General features: G+C 41.7%; 1 protein-coding gene across 1 annotated transcript; it reads left to right on the forward strand.

The window, feature by feature from the left end:
• The first annotated feature begins 325 nt into the window (after window positions 1-325).
• Window positions 326-5340, forward strand: LOC122561471 (galactoside alpha-(1,2)-fucosyltransferase 2-like). The gene is made up of 2 exons (XM_043713215.2): window positions 326-460; window positions 3092-5340. Exon 2 carries the CDS (start codon window positions 3159-3161, stop codon window positions 4275-4277), a length of 1119 nt encoding a protein of 372 aa, XP_043569150.2. The 5' UTR covers window positions 326-460; window positions 3092-3158; the 3' UTR covers window positions 4278-5340.
• Window positions 5341-18802: the final 13462 nt, after the last annotated feature.

The raw sequence follows: 18802 nt of genomic DNA on the forward strand, positions 1-18802 counted from the left end.
TCCCAGTAACTAACCTTCCCTGGATGGTCACAAAGATTCTGTTGCCTTCAAATAAATTATTAATGCACGACTGCATATATTCCAATCACCTAGTGTTGCGGTCACTGCACCCTTCTGCTCACAAAATAAACATGTTCATGTGAGAAAGTAAGGAACTGTAAGGGTGCACTTGTCATTGAAACATTGACCCTCAGGAGCTGAGCATGAATTGGATATAATTTGTCGAGTACATTTGTACAGTTGAAATGTTATGCAATTGAATGCCAACTCTTATGTCCAGAGGACTGGAATAGAAAGTGCAGGATGTTTTGCCCCACCTGGTTACACCTCACCTGCAATCTGGACACTATACCTTGGATGGAGGCCAGCACTAATTCAGTTGTGTTTAAATGTTCGCATGATTCTGAGCACAGCATATGTTCCAACATTCACATTTAACTGGGCTGCAGTGTTATCTGAGGTAAGAATTCTCTTCTAACCTTATTTTTTGATCCCTCTTTGGTTCTGATACAGTAAAGGAAATCTGCAGCAAACTTCCTGAAGTTTATAGGTTTTACTTGTTAAGGGGACTTTGTTTTTGCAGCTCAGTGAGAGAAAAAACTGTCCAGTGTCAACCTGAGACCAGATGGAGCACAGTGAAACCAGAATGTGACCTTGGTCTGTGTTGAAGAAGCTGATCATAGCCAGAAACTGGAGCAACACTTTATTCCAACTCCTGGTCACACGATGCTTACTCTTGATCATTATTAAGATCCTGAGGGGATTTGACCAGGTGGCTGTCGAAAGGATGTTTTCTCTTGCGGTAGAATCGAGAACTGGGGTCATAGTTTCGACATAAGGGATCACCTATTTAAAACAGAAATGCCGAAACACTTTCTCCTCTCAGAGGATTGTATTTGAAATTCCCTTCCTCAGAAGGCAGTGTTTGCAGAAACTTTAAATATTTTTAAAGTAGAGGTCGAGATTCTTGATTCCCAAGGCATGAACAAAGATATGGGATGTGCAGGAATGTAGAATTGAGAATAAAACTGGTCAGCCATGACTTAGTGAGTGACACAGCAGATTCAAACTGTTGAGTTGCCTCCTCTTGTGCAGTGCACCATCTGACCATATCATGCCCCAATGGTTAAATAAGCTACAGTATGTTTTGCAGAGCAGCGGGGGGCTTTCATTATAGAATCCGTACAGTGCAGTGTAAGATCATTTGGCCCACCAAGTGTGCAGTGACCCTCCAAAGAGCATTCCACTCTACCCCATAACCCTGCTAATCCATCTAGCCTGCACATCCCCAGACAGTATGGGCAATTTAGGATGGCTAATCCACCTAGCCTGCACATCTTTGGGCTGTGGGAGGAAATCGGAGCAGCTGGAGGAAACCCACACAGACACAGGGAGAACGTGCAAACTCCACACAGACTGGAATTGAATCCATGTCCCTGGCACTGTGAGGCAACAGTGATAACCACTGAACCAATGTACTGCTTGTTAGTTTATAATACCTTTTCCACAGATTCCCCCACAATACGTCTGGGACAATTATTTTTGGATGGGCTGCAGAATAAATTGTGCTGCTCAGTTGCATTGGTCACTTTGAGTCCATTGGGCAAATTGAAGTTCTCAGGCTGTGTAATCAGTAAAACACAGAGCTGGTCAAACACTTGTCATTGAAACATTGACCCTCAGGAGCTGAGCATGGATTGGATACAATTTGTGGAGTACATTTGTACAGTTGAAATGTTATGCAATTGAATGTCAACTCTTATGTCCAGAGGACTGGAATAGAAAGTGCAGGATGTTTTGCCCCACCTGGTTACACCCTCACCTGCAATCTGGGCACTATACCTTGGATGGAGGCCAGCACCAATTCAACAAAAGCTCTGAGAGTTAGATTACAAGGACAGAGGGCATATATTAGGCTTGTACTTCCTGGGATATTTTAGTTGAGTGGTGATTTGCTTGATAATTTAGAGTTTTTAAAAAAATGATAGGCCAAATAGTAGCAGTTTTCTGCTAGAGTGAGTGTATAGGATACAGGGACATTAATATTAAAATCAAAGCCAGGTCATTCAGGAAAGTAGTTAGGAAACACTTCTTCTTGCAAAGGATAATAGACATGTTCAACTCCCTCTCACAACAGCAGCTAGGTTAATGAATCGTTTTCAGTTGATGTGAGTGAGTTTATCCTAAACAAAGACATAAAGGGATGTGAAACCAATGCTACTGAATGGAGTGAAGATACAGATCAGCCTTGATTCTCACTGAACAGTGGAAAAGGCTCAGCCTGTGAAATGTACCTAAATCTAGTGTTGAGACCTAAGCTGGAACTCATGGGAAGCTGAGTGAAAAGCCTCCTTCTGAGATATTCTCTCAAATGCCCCCAAATTCTGACCTGATACCCATTTCACACCCCTCGGGCCAACGGGATTGTAACTGTAGGATTCCCCCATATAAATTCATGTTGCTGTAGAGTAAAACCATTCTGATGTTTAACACTGTCAGACAAGAACCTCGGAGGTTGAGGAGTGACCTTATAGAGGTTTACAAAATCATGAGTGGCATGGATAGGATAAATAGGCAAAGTCTTTTCCCTGGGGTCAGCGAGTCCAGAACTAGAGGGCATAGGGTTAGGGTGAAAGGGGAAAGATATAAAAGAGACCTAAGGGGCAACTTTTTCACACAGAGGGTGGTACGTGTATGAAATGAGCTGCCAGAGGAAGTGGTGGAGGCTGGTACAATTGCAACATTTAAAAAGATTTTGGATGGGTATATGAATAGGAAGGGTTAGGAGGGATATGGGCCGGGTGCTGGCAGGTTGGACTAGATTGGGTCGGGATATCTGGTCGACATGGACAGGTTGGACGGAATGGTCTGTTTCCATGCTGTACATCTCTATGACTCTATAACCTGGTGTTGTGTGACATTTAACTTTATTCTTTTTAAATGCACTGAGTGAGAAAATGGACTCAAGTAAAGAGCACACTGCCTGCACCTTTAATCATCTGCTCAACGTGAGCAGTCAGCAATAACAGTGATTCAGAATTGACATTGCACTGCATTATATTTTATAAGTTCTCTAATTGTATCGTTACAGGACCTTGATGAAAATCTCATCTGACTTGAAGATATAGCGGCGGATCAATTTAAGTGAGTCTGTGAAGATGAACAGTTGTCATGCTGGTCTGTTCAGTGGGAAACAGATTTGCTTTCTAATACTGCTTTTCCTTTCAACACTTTCATTGCTCACCATGTACATGTTTGACCATATGCATTATTGTGAAGAAAATAATAAGCTCACATTATTTGGACAGAATTTTTCCAAACATTTGGAAAATGTCACCACCTTACAGATGACCACCAATCTCTCAAACTGCCTCAAAAATGAAGATTACGAGTCTTTCAAAGCCATCAGGTCTTCCAAAGGCATGTGGACTATCATACCAAGTGGGAGGTTTGGCAACCTCATGGGACAATATGCAACATTGTTTGCTTTGGCCAGGTTAAACAAGAAACAAGCCTACATTTTTCCAAATATGGCGAATAGCCTGTCTCAGACCTTCAAACTTACTCTTCCCATGCTTCACCAAGAAGCAAAGACCCAGATCCCTTGGCAAAACTATCACATTGCTGACTGGATGGATGAAAAGTATAAAAATATCTTAGGAGACTACATTAAACTCTCTGGATATCCATCCTCTTGGACATTCTACCATCACATTCGAGAAGAAATACTGCGTGAGTTCTCTTTTCATGAGTATGTCACAGAGAAGGTCAACTTGTATTTAACAAAAATAACAGCACAGCGTCAAAATGTTACTTTTGTTGGTGTTCATGTTCGAAGAGGAGATTATGTGCATGTCATGCCAAAGATATGGAAGGGTGTCATTGCAGATAGAAACTACCTGGAGAAAGCCATGGCATACTTCAGAAATAAGTACAAGGATGTTATCTTCATAGTGACAAGCAATGGATTAGATTGGTGTCGTAAGAATATCAATACCTCCAATGGAGATGTTTACTTCTTAGGAGATGGGAATGAATCTAAACCACAAACAGACTTTGCTATTCTTGCTCACTGCAACCACACCATAATGACCATTGGCACTTTTGGATTCTGGGCTGCCTACCTTGCTGGTGGGGACGTCATCTACCTCACAAACTTCACTTTACCTGACTCACCTTTCCTTAAAGTGTTTAAGTACGAGGCAGCCTTCCTGCCAGAATGGATTGGGATTGCTGCTGATCTCTCACCTCTTCTGAACCAGAGCCTTAACGTTTAAATGTTGGCATTTTGGTTTGGGTCTGGGGTCACATCCACAGAGCAGGCATGTCAAAAAAATCTCTCAATGAGGCTTGTACGTCTCCCTTTGCAACATCAAAATGGATTCTCAACAGGTTCAGTTTTCTGAGTAAAATGTTATTGTAAGCATTTCTTGTGACCACGTTATTTTAAATTTGCCTTTTTATTAATTTCTACTTAGACCATCTTCTCCTATTTCCCACCTCATCTTGAAGCAATAAATAAACGTCATTTAATAAGGCAATGAAATGCAAATAAAACCATTTTTTCTGTTAGGTCTAGAGTTAGAGTCATAAAGTTCTACAGCACAAAAGGAGGCATCATGCCTGGTCCAGTTCCTTTGAAGAGTCATCCAGTTCGTCCCACTTCCTGGTCTTTCCTTACAAATCTGCACTTTTTTTTAAATCATGTAACGAATTCCAATTAGGTTTTATTGAATCTGTTTCAATTAACCCATTGGGCAGTGGATTCCAGGTCACAACCACTCACCATGTAAAACAAGTACTCCTCAACTGCCCCAATTAGTTTCCCAGTTATATTAAACTGGCCTTCTTGCCATTGGAAATGGTTTCTCCCTATCTACTCTATCATAATCCTTCAATATTTTGAGCAGCTTTATTAAATCTCCCCTTAGCCTTCTCCACCAATAAGGAGAAAAATCTCAGTTTTTCTTGTCTTTCAATACTCTGATTCAAATACCTTTCTAATAGACCTCATCTGCCCCTTCTGTACAAGTGTCAGAGTATCACTGTCGGAGTGCCAATGTCAGAGTCCAAGTGAGGCCGTGCTGTCCTTCTGAACATATGGAGTCAAAAGTGAGATCATATTCTCCAACTGAACATCTCACCGATGATTTACCCATCCCCATTATACTACTGATTAGACTTTTTTGCCCTATTTCACATTTTATTCAATGCCATTATATCTATTTTGTGACGAGACAACCACAAACTGAAACCCTTTTGGTGACTTTGGGTTTCCAGCAGACATATATCTTCATTTGCATAATAAGTAATGCTTTTTGTGACATATTTCAATAAATCTCACAGTGGATTACATTAAAGAGTGACAACTTGTAATTATGCAAGCAATCACGGAAACCATTTTTGCTCAGAGCAAAGTATCCCATAGCGGATAGCCCATCGATGGTCAGGATGTGATTATGTGTGGATGCCTGTATATTGTGGTGGGAGAGTATGAGTGCAAGCTCCTTTTGTTGAGCTAATCTTCAAGTAATGGAAAATCACGGACACTTTGAGCAGAGCCCCCAGATATTGAGGCAGAGATAGATTCCTGGCTGATTTTAATACTGTGCCATAGTTCAGTCCTGCTAAGACCAGTTATCGCGTTACTTCTGATGCAGAACTGAGATCAGTACAGGTATATAAACCTAACTTTTGGGTAGATTTCTTTCCAGTGGGAAATGCATTTAGTGTGAGTATGAAATGGAGGAAAATATACCCACTGTCCTCTACAGCTAAATTTACTTAATTTGTTGATAGGTGGATCTGACAATTTTGTTATACTTCAGTTTATCAAACAATTTCATCCCTTTTTTACAGTGGTCTCCATGGGCCACAAGCCTTCTCTGAATAGCCGGACAAACTAGAGACCTGCCAAATACCTTCTCCAAACCACCAAAGAGATGGATATAAACAAATCCACACAACAACCATCCTTATACCCATGATCCTCCAGCAGAGATTCCAGGCCACTGATCAGGCCAGCTCAGTTTGGAGCAGCAGTTGTAACATCAGTGCTGAGACACTGCTCACATAGTGTCATAGCCTACATGCAACTGATGGAGCCAGGAGTGGCAGTGTTCAATTTGATAGTGTCAGAGTCAGACGATCAAAGAGTCAGCACTGGAGGCCATTGCATTAGTCTCAATACTGGAGTACAGTGTTCGAATTCCAGTGCAAATTGCCAGCTTTGGAGTGCCAGTACATCAGTACCAATGTGGAAGTGCCAGTGATGGACTGTCAGCAATGGAGTGTCAGTGTTGGAGTGATAGTGTTGGAGTGTCAGTGTTGGAGTGATAATGTTGGACTGTCAGTGTTGGAGTGAGAGTGATGGAGTGTCAGTGTTGGAGTGACAGTGTTGGAGTGTCAGGGTTGGAGTGTCAGTGTTGGAGTGAAAATAATGGGCGGCCAGTGTTGGAGTGAGAGTGATGGAATGTCAGTGCTGGAGTGTCAGGGTTAGAGTGACAATAATGGAGTGACAGTGTTGGAGTGAAAATAATGGAGTGTCAGTGTTGGAATGAGAGTGATGGAGTGACAGTGTTGGAGTGAAAATGATGGAGTGACAGTGTTGGAGTGAGAGTGATGGAGTGACAGTGTTGGAGTGAAAAATGATGGAGTGTCAATGTTGGAGTGAAAGTGATGGAGTGACAGTATTGGAGTGAAAGTGATGGAGTGATAGTGTTGGAGTGAGAGTGATGGATTGACAGTGTTGGAGTGAAAATGATGGAATTACAGTATTGGAGTGAAAATAATGGTGTGTCAGAGTTAGAGTGACAGTGTTGGAGTGACAATGTTGGAGTGTCAGTGTTGGAGTGTCAATGTTGGAGTGACAGTGACTGAGTGTCAGTGATGGAGTGTCAGTGATGGAGTGTCAGTGTTGAAGTGAAAGTGATGGAGTTCAGTTTTGGAGTGAAAGTGATGGAGTGCTAGTGTTGGACTGTCAGGATTGGATTGACAGAGATGGAGTGACCATGTTGGAGTGAAAATGATGGAGTGTCAGTGTTGGAGTGTCAGTGTTAGAGTGTCAGTGTTAGAGTGTCAGTGATAGAGTGACAGTGTTAGATTGACAGTGATGGAGTGTCAGTGTTGGAGTGACAGTGTTAGAGTGTCAGTGTTAGAGTGACAGTATTGGAGTGTAAGTGATGGGGTGTCAGTGTTGGAGTGTCAGTGTTGGAGTGTCAGTGATAGAGTGACAGTGTTAGAGTGACAGTGTTGGAGTGACATTGTTGGAGTGTAAGTGATAGAGTGACAGTGTTAGATTGACAGTGTTGGAGTGTCAGTGTTGGAGTGACAGTGTTGGAGTGTAAGTGATGGAGTGTCAGTGTTAGAGTGTCAGTGTTAGAGTCACAGTTTTGGAGTGTAAGTGATGGAGTGTCAGTGTTGGAGTGTCAGTGATAGAGTGTCAGTGTTAGAGTGTCAGTGATAGAGTGACAGTGTTAGAGTGACAGTGTTGGAGTGTAAGTGATGGAGTGTCAGTGTTAGAGTGTCAGTGTTAGAGTCACAGTGTTGGAGTGTAAGTGATGGAGTGTCAGTGTTAGAGTGACAGTGTTAGATTGACAGTGTTGGAGTGTCAGTGTTGGAGTGACAGTGTTGGAGTGTAAGTGATGGAGTGTCAGTGTTAGAGTGTCAGTGATAGAGTGACACTGTTAGAGTGTCAGTGATGGAGTGACAGTGTTGGAGTGTAAGTGATGGAGTGTCAGTGTTAGAGTGTCAGTGTTAGAGTGACAGTATTGGAGTGTAAGTGATGGAGTGTCAGTGTTAGAATGTCAGTGTTAGAGTGTCAGTGATAGAGTGACAGTGTTAGATTGACAGTGTTGGAGTGTCAGTGTTGGAGTGTAAGTGTTGGAGTGACAGTGTTGGAGTGACAGTGTTGGAGTGTAAGTGATGGAGTGTCAGTGTTAGAGTGTCAGTGTTAGAGTGTCAGTGATAGAGTGACAGTGTTAGATTGACAGTGTTGGAGTGTCAGTGTTGGAGTGACAGTGTTGGAGTGTCAGTGATGGACTGTCAGTGTTAGAGTGTCAGTGATGGACTGTCAGTGATGGACTGTCAGTGTTGGAGTGACAAGTGTTGGAGTGACAGTGTTGGAGTGTAAGTGATGGAGTGTCAGTGATGGACTGTCAGTGTTGGAGTGACAAGTGTTGGAGTGACAGTGTTGGAGTGTCAGTGATGGAGTGTCAGTGTTAGAGTGTCAGTGTTAGAGTGTCAGTGATGGAGTGTCAGTGTTAGAGTGTCAGTGTTAGAGTCACAGTGTTGGAGTGTAAGTGATGGAGTGTCAGTGTTAGAGTGTCAGTGTTAGAGTCACAGTGTTGGAGTGTAAGTGATGGAGTGTCAGTGTTAGAGTGACAGTGTTAGATTGACAGTGTTGGAGTGTCAGTGTTGGAGTGTAAGTGATGGAGTGTCAGTGTTAGAGTGTCAGTGATAGAGTGACAGTGTTAGAGTGTCAGTGATGGAGTGACAGTGTTGGAGTGACAGTGTTGGAGTGTAAGTGATGGAGTGTCAGTGTTAGAGTGACAGTATCGGAGTGTAAGTGATGGAGTGTCAGTGTTAGAGTGTCAGTGATAGAGTGTCAGTGTTAGATTGACAGTGTTGGAGTGTCAGTGTTGGAGTGACAGTGTTGGAGTGTAAGTGATGGAGTGTCAGTGTTAGAGTGTCAGTGATGGACTGTCAGTGATGGACTGTCAGTGTTGGAGTGACAAGTGTTGAGTGTCAGTGTCAGTGTCCCACTGTCAGAGTGCCACTGTCAGAGTCTCAGTATCAGAGTCTCAATGTCAGAGTAACAATGTTGGAGTGATCGTGCCAATGTTGGAATGCCTAGCATAGAGGAGATTTTCAATCTATTTCTACTCTGCACAATGCCATTATTGGAATTGCTCAATGGGCCAGCAGTGGGTCAGAATTCGATTCTATACCTTGGGATATGTTATTAAATGCCCTGTATAAATGCAAACTTTTTGTTGTGTCTAACCACAGCTTCTACACTAGTTGGTTTAACCTCAAACAGGCAAACCAGAGACCACATTTTGGGAAATATAGAACAAGCTGAGAGTAGTACTGTTATATCTTGAAGAAAAACAAGAGACCTGCATTTAGGTAGCACCTACCATGACAGTAAGACATCCCAAAGTGCTTCACAATCAATGAAGTGCTTTTGAAATGTAATCACATTCGTAATGTGGGATACACGATAACCAATTTGCACAGGACAATTTCACGCAAATAGTGAAATGATAACAACCAGATGTAGATTGTAGGATAAATATTGTCCAGGACACTGGCGAAACATAACAAATCTTCTTTGAAATATTGTCATGGGATCTTTCGATATCACCTGAACGGGCAGACAGGGTATTCATTTACATCTCACCAGCAACTCTGACTGTGCACACTTGCTCAGTTTGCACCAATGTGTGAACCTACATTTTTGTGCTCAATTCTGGAATGTAACTTGAACGCATCATTTCGTGATTAATAATGGTTGCATTAGCACCTGAATTGAAGAGGGTAAAAACAATGACTGCAGATGCTGGAAATCAGATTCTGGATTAGTGATGCTGGAAGAGCACAGCAGTTCAGGCAGTATCTGAGGAACAGTAAAATCGACGTTTCGGGCAAAAGCCCTTCATCAGGAGGCTTTTGCCCGAAATGTCGATTTTACTGCTCCTCGGATGCTGCCTGAACTGCAGTGCTCTTCCAGCACCACTAACCCAGAACCTGAATTGAAGAGTCAATTGAAATGAAGGTTCATAACATAATATCATTGACTTGTTAAAGGGGAAGAACTATGTATAGCACAAGAGAGTTTGAATATTAGTTCATTTACATGCATTTAAATGCTGTTTTTAAAATCAATGAGGTGAATAGTCCATTGCATTAGAAAAAGGCAAGAGACGGAAAAGCTGCAATTGCTGAACAATAAGAGACTCCTAACACAGAAAGTCAGAAAGGAGCTAGGAAGTGTGCAGGCTAATTCCGAGCATAAGATTTATAACAGCAGATGTGCTGTTAGTTTTGCAGACTTCAAAACAGACATGGCAGAAGGAAACAAATCCTAAGTGGCTTAGAAGTCAATAAGAGAAAAGCTCCAGAACCAGTAGGTTTTTAAGGTGTCAGAAAAAAAGGCATCCTCCAAAGCTGTTGAAGTCATGAGCTTCGGGAACTCACATTAAGGTGTAAAACAGCAGCTTGTTTAAGGGTCTCAGGAAGACACGTTAATGAAAGAAAATACAACTGAGTGGATGCAGATATTTTCTGAAAAGAAACTGATTACAGTCGTACCACCTGAAAAAGGAACTTTAAAATGGAGACAGGGTGACAATTCACTGAGGGTTGTCTTTAAGGTTGTTTGGGGGGAGTGGAACAGGTTAAATTTTTATTTCTGATGTTTGTATTATTTTTGTTACAAGCAGTTCCTGTTTAGTATAACATAATTTGTACTTTCAAGTTTTTGTAATCAATGTTTATATTCAGCCTACCCAGTTTTTGTGGCCTGTTCGGTACACATTTAAAAAACAAAAAATAAACGATGGTCTATGAAGTCAGGTTCCAGTCTGGGATCTGACTTGTTCAATATTGATACGGATATTCTGAACTGATCCAAGACCATCAAGTACCCAGTTTGAATCTGTCAGGAAAACAGTAAATGTTTGAAAACACAAGCTTAGAGAGAATTAATGCAATGTTTCAAATGGCACAGTGAGTTTTGGTCAGAGTAACCTCAGTGCTGACACAGTAGAAAGCAGCAAACCCCTTTTGTAACTGCACGGAACGGAAAAATTACACATTGCCACATTCCAATGCAGTATGACCACGAGGGCAGCTTTTGTGTAAGTGCTTTGTACCGATAAACTGAAACCACAGCACATTTAGTGACTGCCTCGGCACCTCTTGCTGCTTCCATATTCCTAGCTTACTGGGAAAAGTCTAAACTTACAGTCAGCAAATTTTAAAATATCTTCTGTATTGTCAACATATTAGTGCCCCCTGCTCTACTTTAACACAAGGGTTAAAGTACTTTGTATGTTAAGTGTGTTTATGTTAAAGCTAAAGTCAGGAATTTTAAGGCTTATTAATGTGGTTAGGGTTGTATGATCATATTACTTTGTATGATATGGAGCATTGAAAATTGAAATTGTGTAAGAGAGTAGAATCAGAGATTACACATTAGGTTGTCAGGATTTGCTGCACATTAATTGAGAATTGCTGTGCTAAGTTGACCTCAAACAAAAAAGTAGGGATACAGGGAAAGGGTGGGAGACTGACATTAGGCAAATTGCTCTGTAGAGAGCCGACATGGACACAATGGGTTGATTGGCCTCCATCTGTGCTGGAGCCATTTGATGATTCAGTGATTTCATGGTCTCTAATATTACTGTATTTTAGAAAGTGACTGCTGGAAAGTCAAAAGATAAACTCAATTGACCTTGTCTTTTGTTATCTGTTAAATCTTGTGTTTCTGTAATTAAGTAACTTCAAAGCTCCAGTGGGTTTGTAAAGGGTTAACATTCATTTTGTAACTATAGGTAGGTATGAGAAGGTTGGTTAAGGGGGAGACAGGGTGGTGGGCCGTAAGTGGCAAGGTAATTGCATATTCAAGTCAGCCTAGTTGGACTGGCCTGCAGAATGTTGACTGCCTACACAACAGATGTTGGCAGTCCATCCAACAGCGAAATATGACTTTATTCACCTTCAAAAACAGGAGAGTGTAGTTTTATGGTAGCTCTAGTCACTAGGGCCAAACTAATCAGTTTAATTAATAGAATTGATATGAACCAACCCTGGGCAAATAAAGGTCACTGCCTAAAATTTCCAATTTTCGGATGAAACAGCAGAGGATCTAACGTGAGACTCTTCTTGAGATGGGCGGGTTAGAAAGCAGGCAAAATGCTATGAATGCTGGAAACATGAAATAAAACAGAAACTGAGAAATAGTGGGTTCACAGCACAAGGCTAAGAGATCAGAATAAAATGATGATGTAATGCCACATGTCAAGCGTAGAGTCGGGACAGATGTCTTATGAGGGAGACACACTAAGCTCATGCTGAACTCTTACTGTGTAAATTGAATGCACATAAATAAGATGAAATTAACACAGACTGCCGGAGAGTCATTGAAAAAACAATCAGGCCCCTAATGCTCTGACCAGTACGTGAAGAGAGAAAGAGAAATGGAGCTGTCCTTTTATCAGAACAATAGTTTTAAAACATTGAGGTAATGGGGACTTGCCTGCCAACTGGAGAGCCATAACTGCCATCATTCAGCCTCTGTGGTAAGTGCCGATCAGGCATTTAAGTGGTCACCATCATCCCTTGGACTACTCTGGGAGGGGCTGGAAAACCAACCCAATTTGAGATTGGCAACTGTCCATTCCTGGAGCAGTGACAGCTGCTGGCAACTCAGCCACCAAAGACCAAGGATCAACAAGGGAGCCCAGGTCAAAGGTCAGTGACGATGAGGAATGGGATTGGAGTCAGGTCAGATACAAGGGCAGATGGGCAACCTTCAGGGGAACTCATTTCTGATGCCAGATTCCTGAAGTGCTTTTCAGAGAATGACTCTCCAGGAGGCTGGAAACAAACCCAACAAGGGGTAATACCATGAAGTAGCCATTATCATCCTAACGAAGAGACTGATTTGTCCATGAGCCTTCCTTGCAGGACTCAACAAATAGAGATTGAATGCCAGTCCACATGGCATCCTTCCAGCTAAATAAAACCTCATTCACCTCCAAATTCACCAATGATTGGGGGAGGGGGGCATTAAATTAAGCCCCCTAGCACTTTCTTTCTCCACAGATGCTGCCTGTCTTGCTGTATGTTTCCAGAATTTTCTGGTTCTGTGTAAGGTGAGGGTACAGGTCATTCTGTCTTGAGAAAAATGTTAATAAGACATGGAGTGAATCTTTGTCTGACACACTGAAAGGGTTGACTAAAGGAACATGCTTTTTATCTCGTTAATGGAGATGGTGCGGTATGTTTTATTATTTTCTCAGTTCTGAGAAAGGACTGGCATAGAAACATAGAAAATAGGAGCAGGAGTAGGCTCTTCAGCCCTTTGAGCCTGTCTCACCATTTAATATGACCATAGTCAATCATCCTATGCAGTATACTGTTTCTGCTTTCTCCCCATACCTTTTGGCCCCTTTAGCCCCAAAAGTTATATCTATCTCCTTCTTGAAAACATTCATTGATTAGGCCTCAACCACTTTTCATGGCAGAGAATTCCACCTGCTCACTATTGTCTGGAAGAAGAAATTTCTCTTCATCTCAGAATTAAATGATCTATCTCATATTCTAAAACTATCACCCCTGATCCTGGACTCCTTGGTCATCGGAAATCTTTCCTGCATTTACACCATCTAGTCCTGTTGGAATTTCATCTGTTTTCATAAGATCACCCTTTATTCTTTGAAACTCCAGTGATTATAGTCCTAAACAATCCAGCATTTTGTCATACATCAGGCCTGCCATCCCAGGAGTGCTGCTCCTCTGTCAAGATTTCACCTGATGAAAGAGCAGCGCTCTGAAAGCTTGCGATTTCAAATAAACCTGTTAGATTATAGCCTGGTGTCATGTGACTTCTAACTTTGTCCATCCCAGTCCAACAGCGGCACATCTACATTGCATTTATGCCGGCACTATTTCAAAATAGCAACTAGGGCAGAAAGGCTTTGCAACAATCAGACTAACCAAATAGACAATGGATAGAGGGCCGGCTGAGAAGAAGTTGGCTTGGAAATTATTTTAAATTGAATTTCTTCCTTCATTATAACTCTTAATGCGTGCATCTCTCTTTATTTTATTGATTGTGTTTTAGATATTACCAATAAAGGAACTATATAAATGTATGGTCTGCATGAACACTCCCACTGGTGTGTCAGTACCTAAATACTTCTGTTTCTAGTCTTTCTGGAATAATCCTTTGGAGAGTGCCAAAATAATTCAAGAGAAGAACTTGGGGAGTAATTGCTAAATTGTACTACTCTGTAAGGGGACCACCAAGCTCTTAATTAACAATGTGTGAATACATTACTGTTCTCACATATCAGCAAACAACTCTCTAAGTTACCAGGAGTAGAGGAGACTTGATTGTCATATTGGTTCTGGGTATCAATCACCAAAGACTGTGGTTGGGGATAATTCAGTGTCCCTATCCTCCTTTCTACTGTTGTAAATAAAACCAATCAATTGACTTAAGCACAAATTATGACTGGCACACCCTGAAGGGCAGTGAAACAAAAATCAATGCTGCAAAGGAAACTTACAAATTTAAATTAAAATATTGCTTCATGGGACAAGGATGCATCAGAATGCTCACCTGTCACAGAAGGCTTCAATCAGACACTGTGTGCTTCTTCTCCCAGAATAGTCTGGAAAGGACATTAATGTGAAGGAAGTGCAGGCAGTTAGGTACAACCACCCCCCCTCACTGCCCACCACCTTGGCCAGGCTCAGGTATCTCCTCTGACCTGTTCAATCTTGCTGGACTGGGAGTCAAAAGATCAGGAGCATGGGATTAAAGTGCATCCAGACATTTAGAAGCAGCTCCTCGCAATTACAGAAAGGGGCTCAAGTCGGATACAATTTATAAAGATGTGCTCCATGGAAGCCTTGAATCAAAACAATTACAGTTAACTCCTCCTTTCTACTGTTTTTAGATAAACCTTAAGTAAATTAGATAGCACATAGTAAGACACAGTTACAAAACTAAAAAATGTTCCCCAACTGGGAGGGAACCCTCCTGCCTGTTGATTGTTGTGCGGTGCCCATTCATCCGTTGTCGTAGCCTTTGCTCGGTTTCCCCTTCAGTGGTCCAGGACATTCAGCCTCGGACCTTCGGGTGACCATCCTCCAAGGTGGACTTCGGGACAGGCAGCAGAGGAAAGTGGCCGAGCAGAGGCTGATAGCTAAGTTAGGTACCCATAGGGAGGGCCTCAACCGGGACCTTGGGTTCATGTCACATTACAGGTGATCACCATTGCACTTCACACACACACACACACACACTTTCTCACACTCACAACCCCCACCCCAGACAGACAGACAAAGACCCACATGCACACATATATTTTGTGTGGTGAATTTTTTGTACTTGCAGAGTTACATTGCACTTTGCTCAAAAACTGCATACATTCATGTAGAACTCTGAGCTCAAAAACTGCATGAATTTATGTAAAACTCTGTTATCTCACTTTTTAGATTAGAATCAATCTAAACATCAGGTCATAGACAGAGAAAACAGGGGGCTAACACCTTCAACATATTGTCTAGCTATCACCATTGTTAACAGCTAACCCAAGAATGCAACTTTAAAAAAAAAGGGTTTTGTGATTTACACATGAAAGAAGTGAAACTATCACTGTATTCTAACAGATGAAAGGCTTAACAGACAATCAATTCTTCAATGTATAATTTCAGTTACATCACACTGCAAATTTTTGCTATAAATTCTGTGTTACGATCGAGCCCTCCACAATCACCTGATGAAGGAGCGTCGCTCCGAAAGCTAGTGTGCTTCCAATTAAACCTGTTGGACTATAACCTGGTGTTGCGTGATTTTTAACTGTGGTGGGAAATGCTGAGAGAAAGGTGGCAGGAGGAGGCTCATGCAGAGCATGGAGCAGTGGCTCATGACCTGCTTCTGTGCTGTACCTTCTATGTAATTTTAAATACATAGGGATCTTCAGGATAAGAACAGTTAGCTAACAATTCATCATAATCCATGTGAAGGGTAGGACTTTGGCTGATTACAATAATCTGACGGGTTGAAGAAAAATCCGCACCAATTCTTTGTTTGGCTTGTAGTTGTTACAAACCAAATGAAACATAGAGAGAAATTCCAAGTGAGAATTGCATAAGAAGTATTGTACAGCCAAAATAATATAGTTGGCACAGAATTTATCTTCACACCATCATCCAAGGGATAGTAGAACCATTTAGAAAAAGGATCATTTTAGAACCAGCTTATCAGTACCATGTGTTAACGATATGAAAATTCACACATCAAAGCTGGTGCCACTCCAAAATAGATTATTTCATCTATGGAATAATCAACGCAAAAGCCTAGTAACATTTTCAATCTGGCATTCCACAGATAATACAAACCACAGCTCTGTGGAAATAAACATGTGATTAGTTTACATGTGATTAAAAGAACAATATTTGCTTTCTCTAAAGTGATTTTATATTCCTTGTTTTCCCTTAGTGACTGCTTCTAGTGAAAGAAAATTTCCCTGACCACCAAATGTACTCAAACAAATACACTGAGTGGCTATTTTAATATTACAATCGCCATTAAATAAATCAGCAGTATAAATAATTAGTTTTTGCTTATAATCAAATGCCCTCAAAATATTTCCAGAACAATTAATCTTGTCAATAACAAGTTCAAATATTTTATTTGAGAAAATCCAGTGTCATTTCTAATGTATTGGTAATGATGCTTCAAAAATATGTTTACGTTATCAGTTTGTCTGGTTTAAATGTGGCTCCAGGCTTAAACTAGAGAATTAATCTCCAACCTTTTAAAGTATAGAATCACTTTTTTGAACTGAAGAACAACCCAGGATCTAACCTGATGAAAATATAGAATAATCAGTTTTTTAAAGCACTGTATAGATCTTAAACCAAATATATATAATTATTCCTTTTGTCTTCTATCATTAAGTCTCACTGTGACACTTGTGTTTACATATTATCGACCAGTGGAATGAGGTTTGGGTTCTAGTTTGAGACTGCAGTCCATCAACTGGGATGCTGAGATTTGGTTATCTTCATTGGAGAGAATGTTGTGTCACAGAAGTATAAAAAGCCAAAAGTAAACCTTACTGTAAAAGCACAGGATGATAGAAGCAGGTATTGTCCTTTGTTTATGAGTCCCAAGAAATTGCTATTCCTTGATCTGACTTTCAAATTAATATCATTTTTGAAAAATTCACTTATGTGTGTGTCACTGGCTGGCCAGCATTTATTGCCAGTCCCTAGTTACCCTTGAGAAGGTGGTAGTGAGCTACCTTTTTAAACTGCTGCAGTCCATCTGCTGTAGGATGACCCACAATGCCCATAGGGAGGGAATTCCAGGAGTTTGACCCAGTGACAATGAAGGAACAGTGATATCTTTCCATATCAGGATAATGAGTACTTGGAGGGGAACTTGCAGGTGGTGGGTGTTCCAATATATCTGCTGCCCTTGTCCTTCTATTTGGAGATAGTCATGAGTCTGGAGGGTGTTGTCTGAGGATATTGTCAATAGTACACAGTGCTGCTATTGGGTGTCAGTGGTGGAGGGTGTAGATGTTTGTGGATGTAATGCCAATCAAGTGGTCTACTTTATCCTGGATAATGTCAAGCTTCTTGAGTGTCATTGGAGCTGCACTCATCCAAGCAAGTGGAAACTATTCCATCACACTCCTGACATGTGCCTTGTAAATGGTAGACAGGCTTTGCGGAATCAGGCAGTGAGTTTTTCACAGCAGTATCCTTAGACTCTGACCAACTCTTGTAGGCACTGTATTTATATGGTAGGTCCAGCTGAGTTGCTGGTTGGTAGTAAGCCAAAGGATGTGACAGTGGGGAATTCAGAGATGGCAACACCATTGAATGTCAAGGGGCGGTGGTTAGATTGTCTCTTACTGGTGATCGTAATTACGTGGCATCCGTGTGGCGCGAATGTTACTTGCCACTTGTCAGTCGAAGCCTGGATATTGTCAAGATCTTGTCGCATTTGAACATGGACTGTTTCAGTACCTGAGGGGGCCTAAGTGGGTGGCACGGTGGCACAGTGGTTAGCACTGTTGCCTCACAGCGCCAGAGACCCGGGTTCAATTCCCGCCTCAGGCGACTGACTGTGTGGAGTTTGCACATTCTCCCCGTGTCTATGTGGGTTTCGTCCGGGTGCTCCGGTTTCCTCCCACAGTCCAAAAACGTGCAGGTTAGGTGAATTGGCCATGCTAAATTGCCCGTAGTGTTAGGTGTAGGGGAATGGGTCTGGGTGGGGGTGGGTCGGTGTAGACTTGTTGGGTCGAACGGCCTGTTTCCACACTGTAAGTAATCTAATCTAATCTAAGTTGCAGACATTGTGGAATCATTGGTGAACATCCCCAATTCTTACCTTATGTTGGAGGGAGGTTCATTGATGAAATAGCTGAAGATGATTGGTCCCAGGACACTACCCTGAAGAAGTACTGCAGAGATGTCCTGGATCTGAGATGGCTAACCTCCAACTGCAACCATCTTCCTATGTGTCAGGTATGACTCTAACCAGCAGAGTATTTGCCCCAGATATCCATTTATATGATTTTTCTAGGGCTCCTTGATGTCATACTCAGTGAAGTGCACCTTGGTGTCAAGGGCCGTCACTTTCACATCAACTCTGGAATTCAGCTCTTTTATCCATGTTTGAACCAAGGCTGCAATGAAGTCAGGAGCTGAATGGCCCTGGTGGAACCCAAACTGGGTGTCACTGAGCAGGTCATTGCTGAGCAGATGCCGCTTGATAGCACTGTTGATGACACATTCCATCACTTTACTGATAGGTGAGAGTAGATTCTTGGGACAGTAATTGGCTGGATTGGATTTGTCCTGCTTTTTGTGTACATTTCCACATTGTTGGGTAGATGCCAGTGTTGTAACTGTACTGGAACAGCTTGGCTAGGGGAGCAGCAAGTTCTGGAGCATAGTCTTCAGTACAATTGGCAGATTATTGGCAGGGCCCATAGCCTTTATACTATTCAATGCCTTCTTGATATCACATGGAGTGAATCAAATT

The sequence above is a fragment of the Chiloscyllium plagiosum genome, unplaced genomic scaffold, assembly GCF_037043375.1.
Source record: "Chiloscyllium plagiosum isolate Xiang-an unplaced genomic scaffold, Cpla_swu_hap1 HiC_scaffold_23, whole genome shotgun sequence".
NCBI lineage: Eukaryota > Metazoa > Chordata > Chondrichthyes > Orectolobiformes > Hemiscylliidae > Chiloscyllium > Chiloscyllium plagiosum.

Excerpts from the sequence above, each read along its gene's own strand:
- LOC122561471 (XM_043713215.2), top strand. The coding sequence starts at position 3,159 with ATGAACAGTTGTCATGCTGGTCTGTTCAGTGGGAAACAGATTTGCTTT.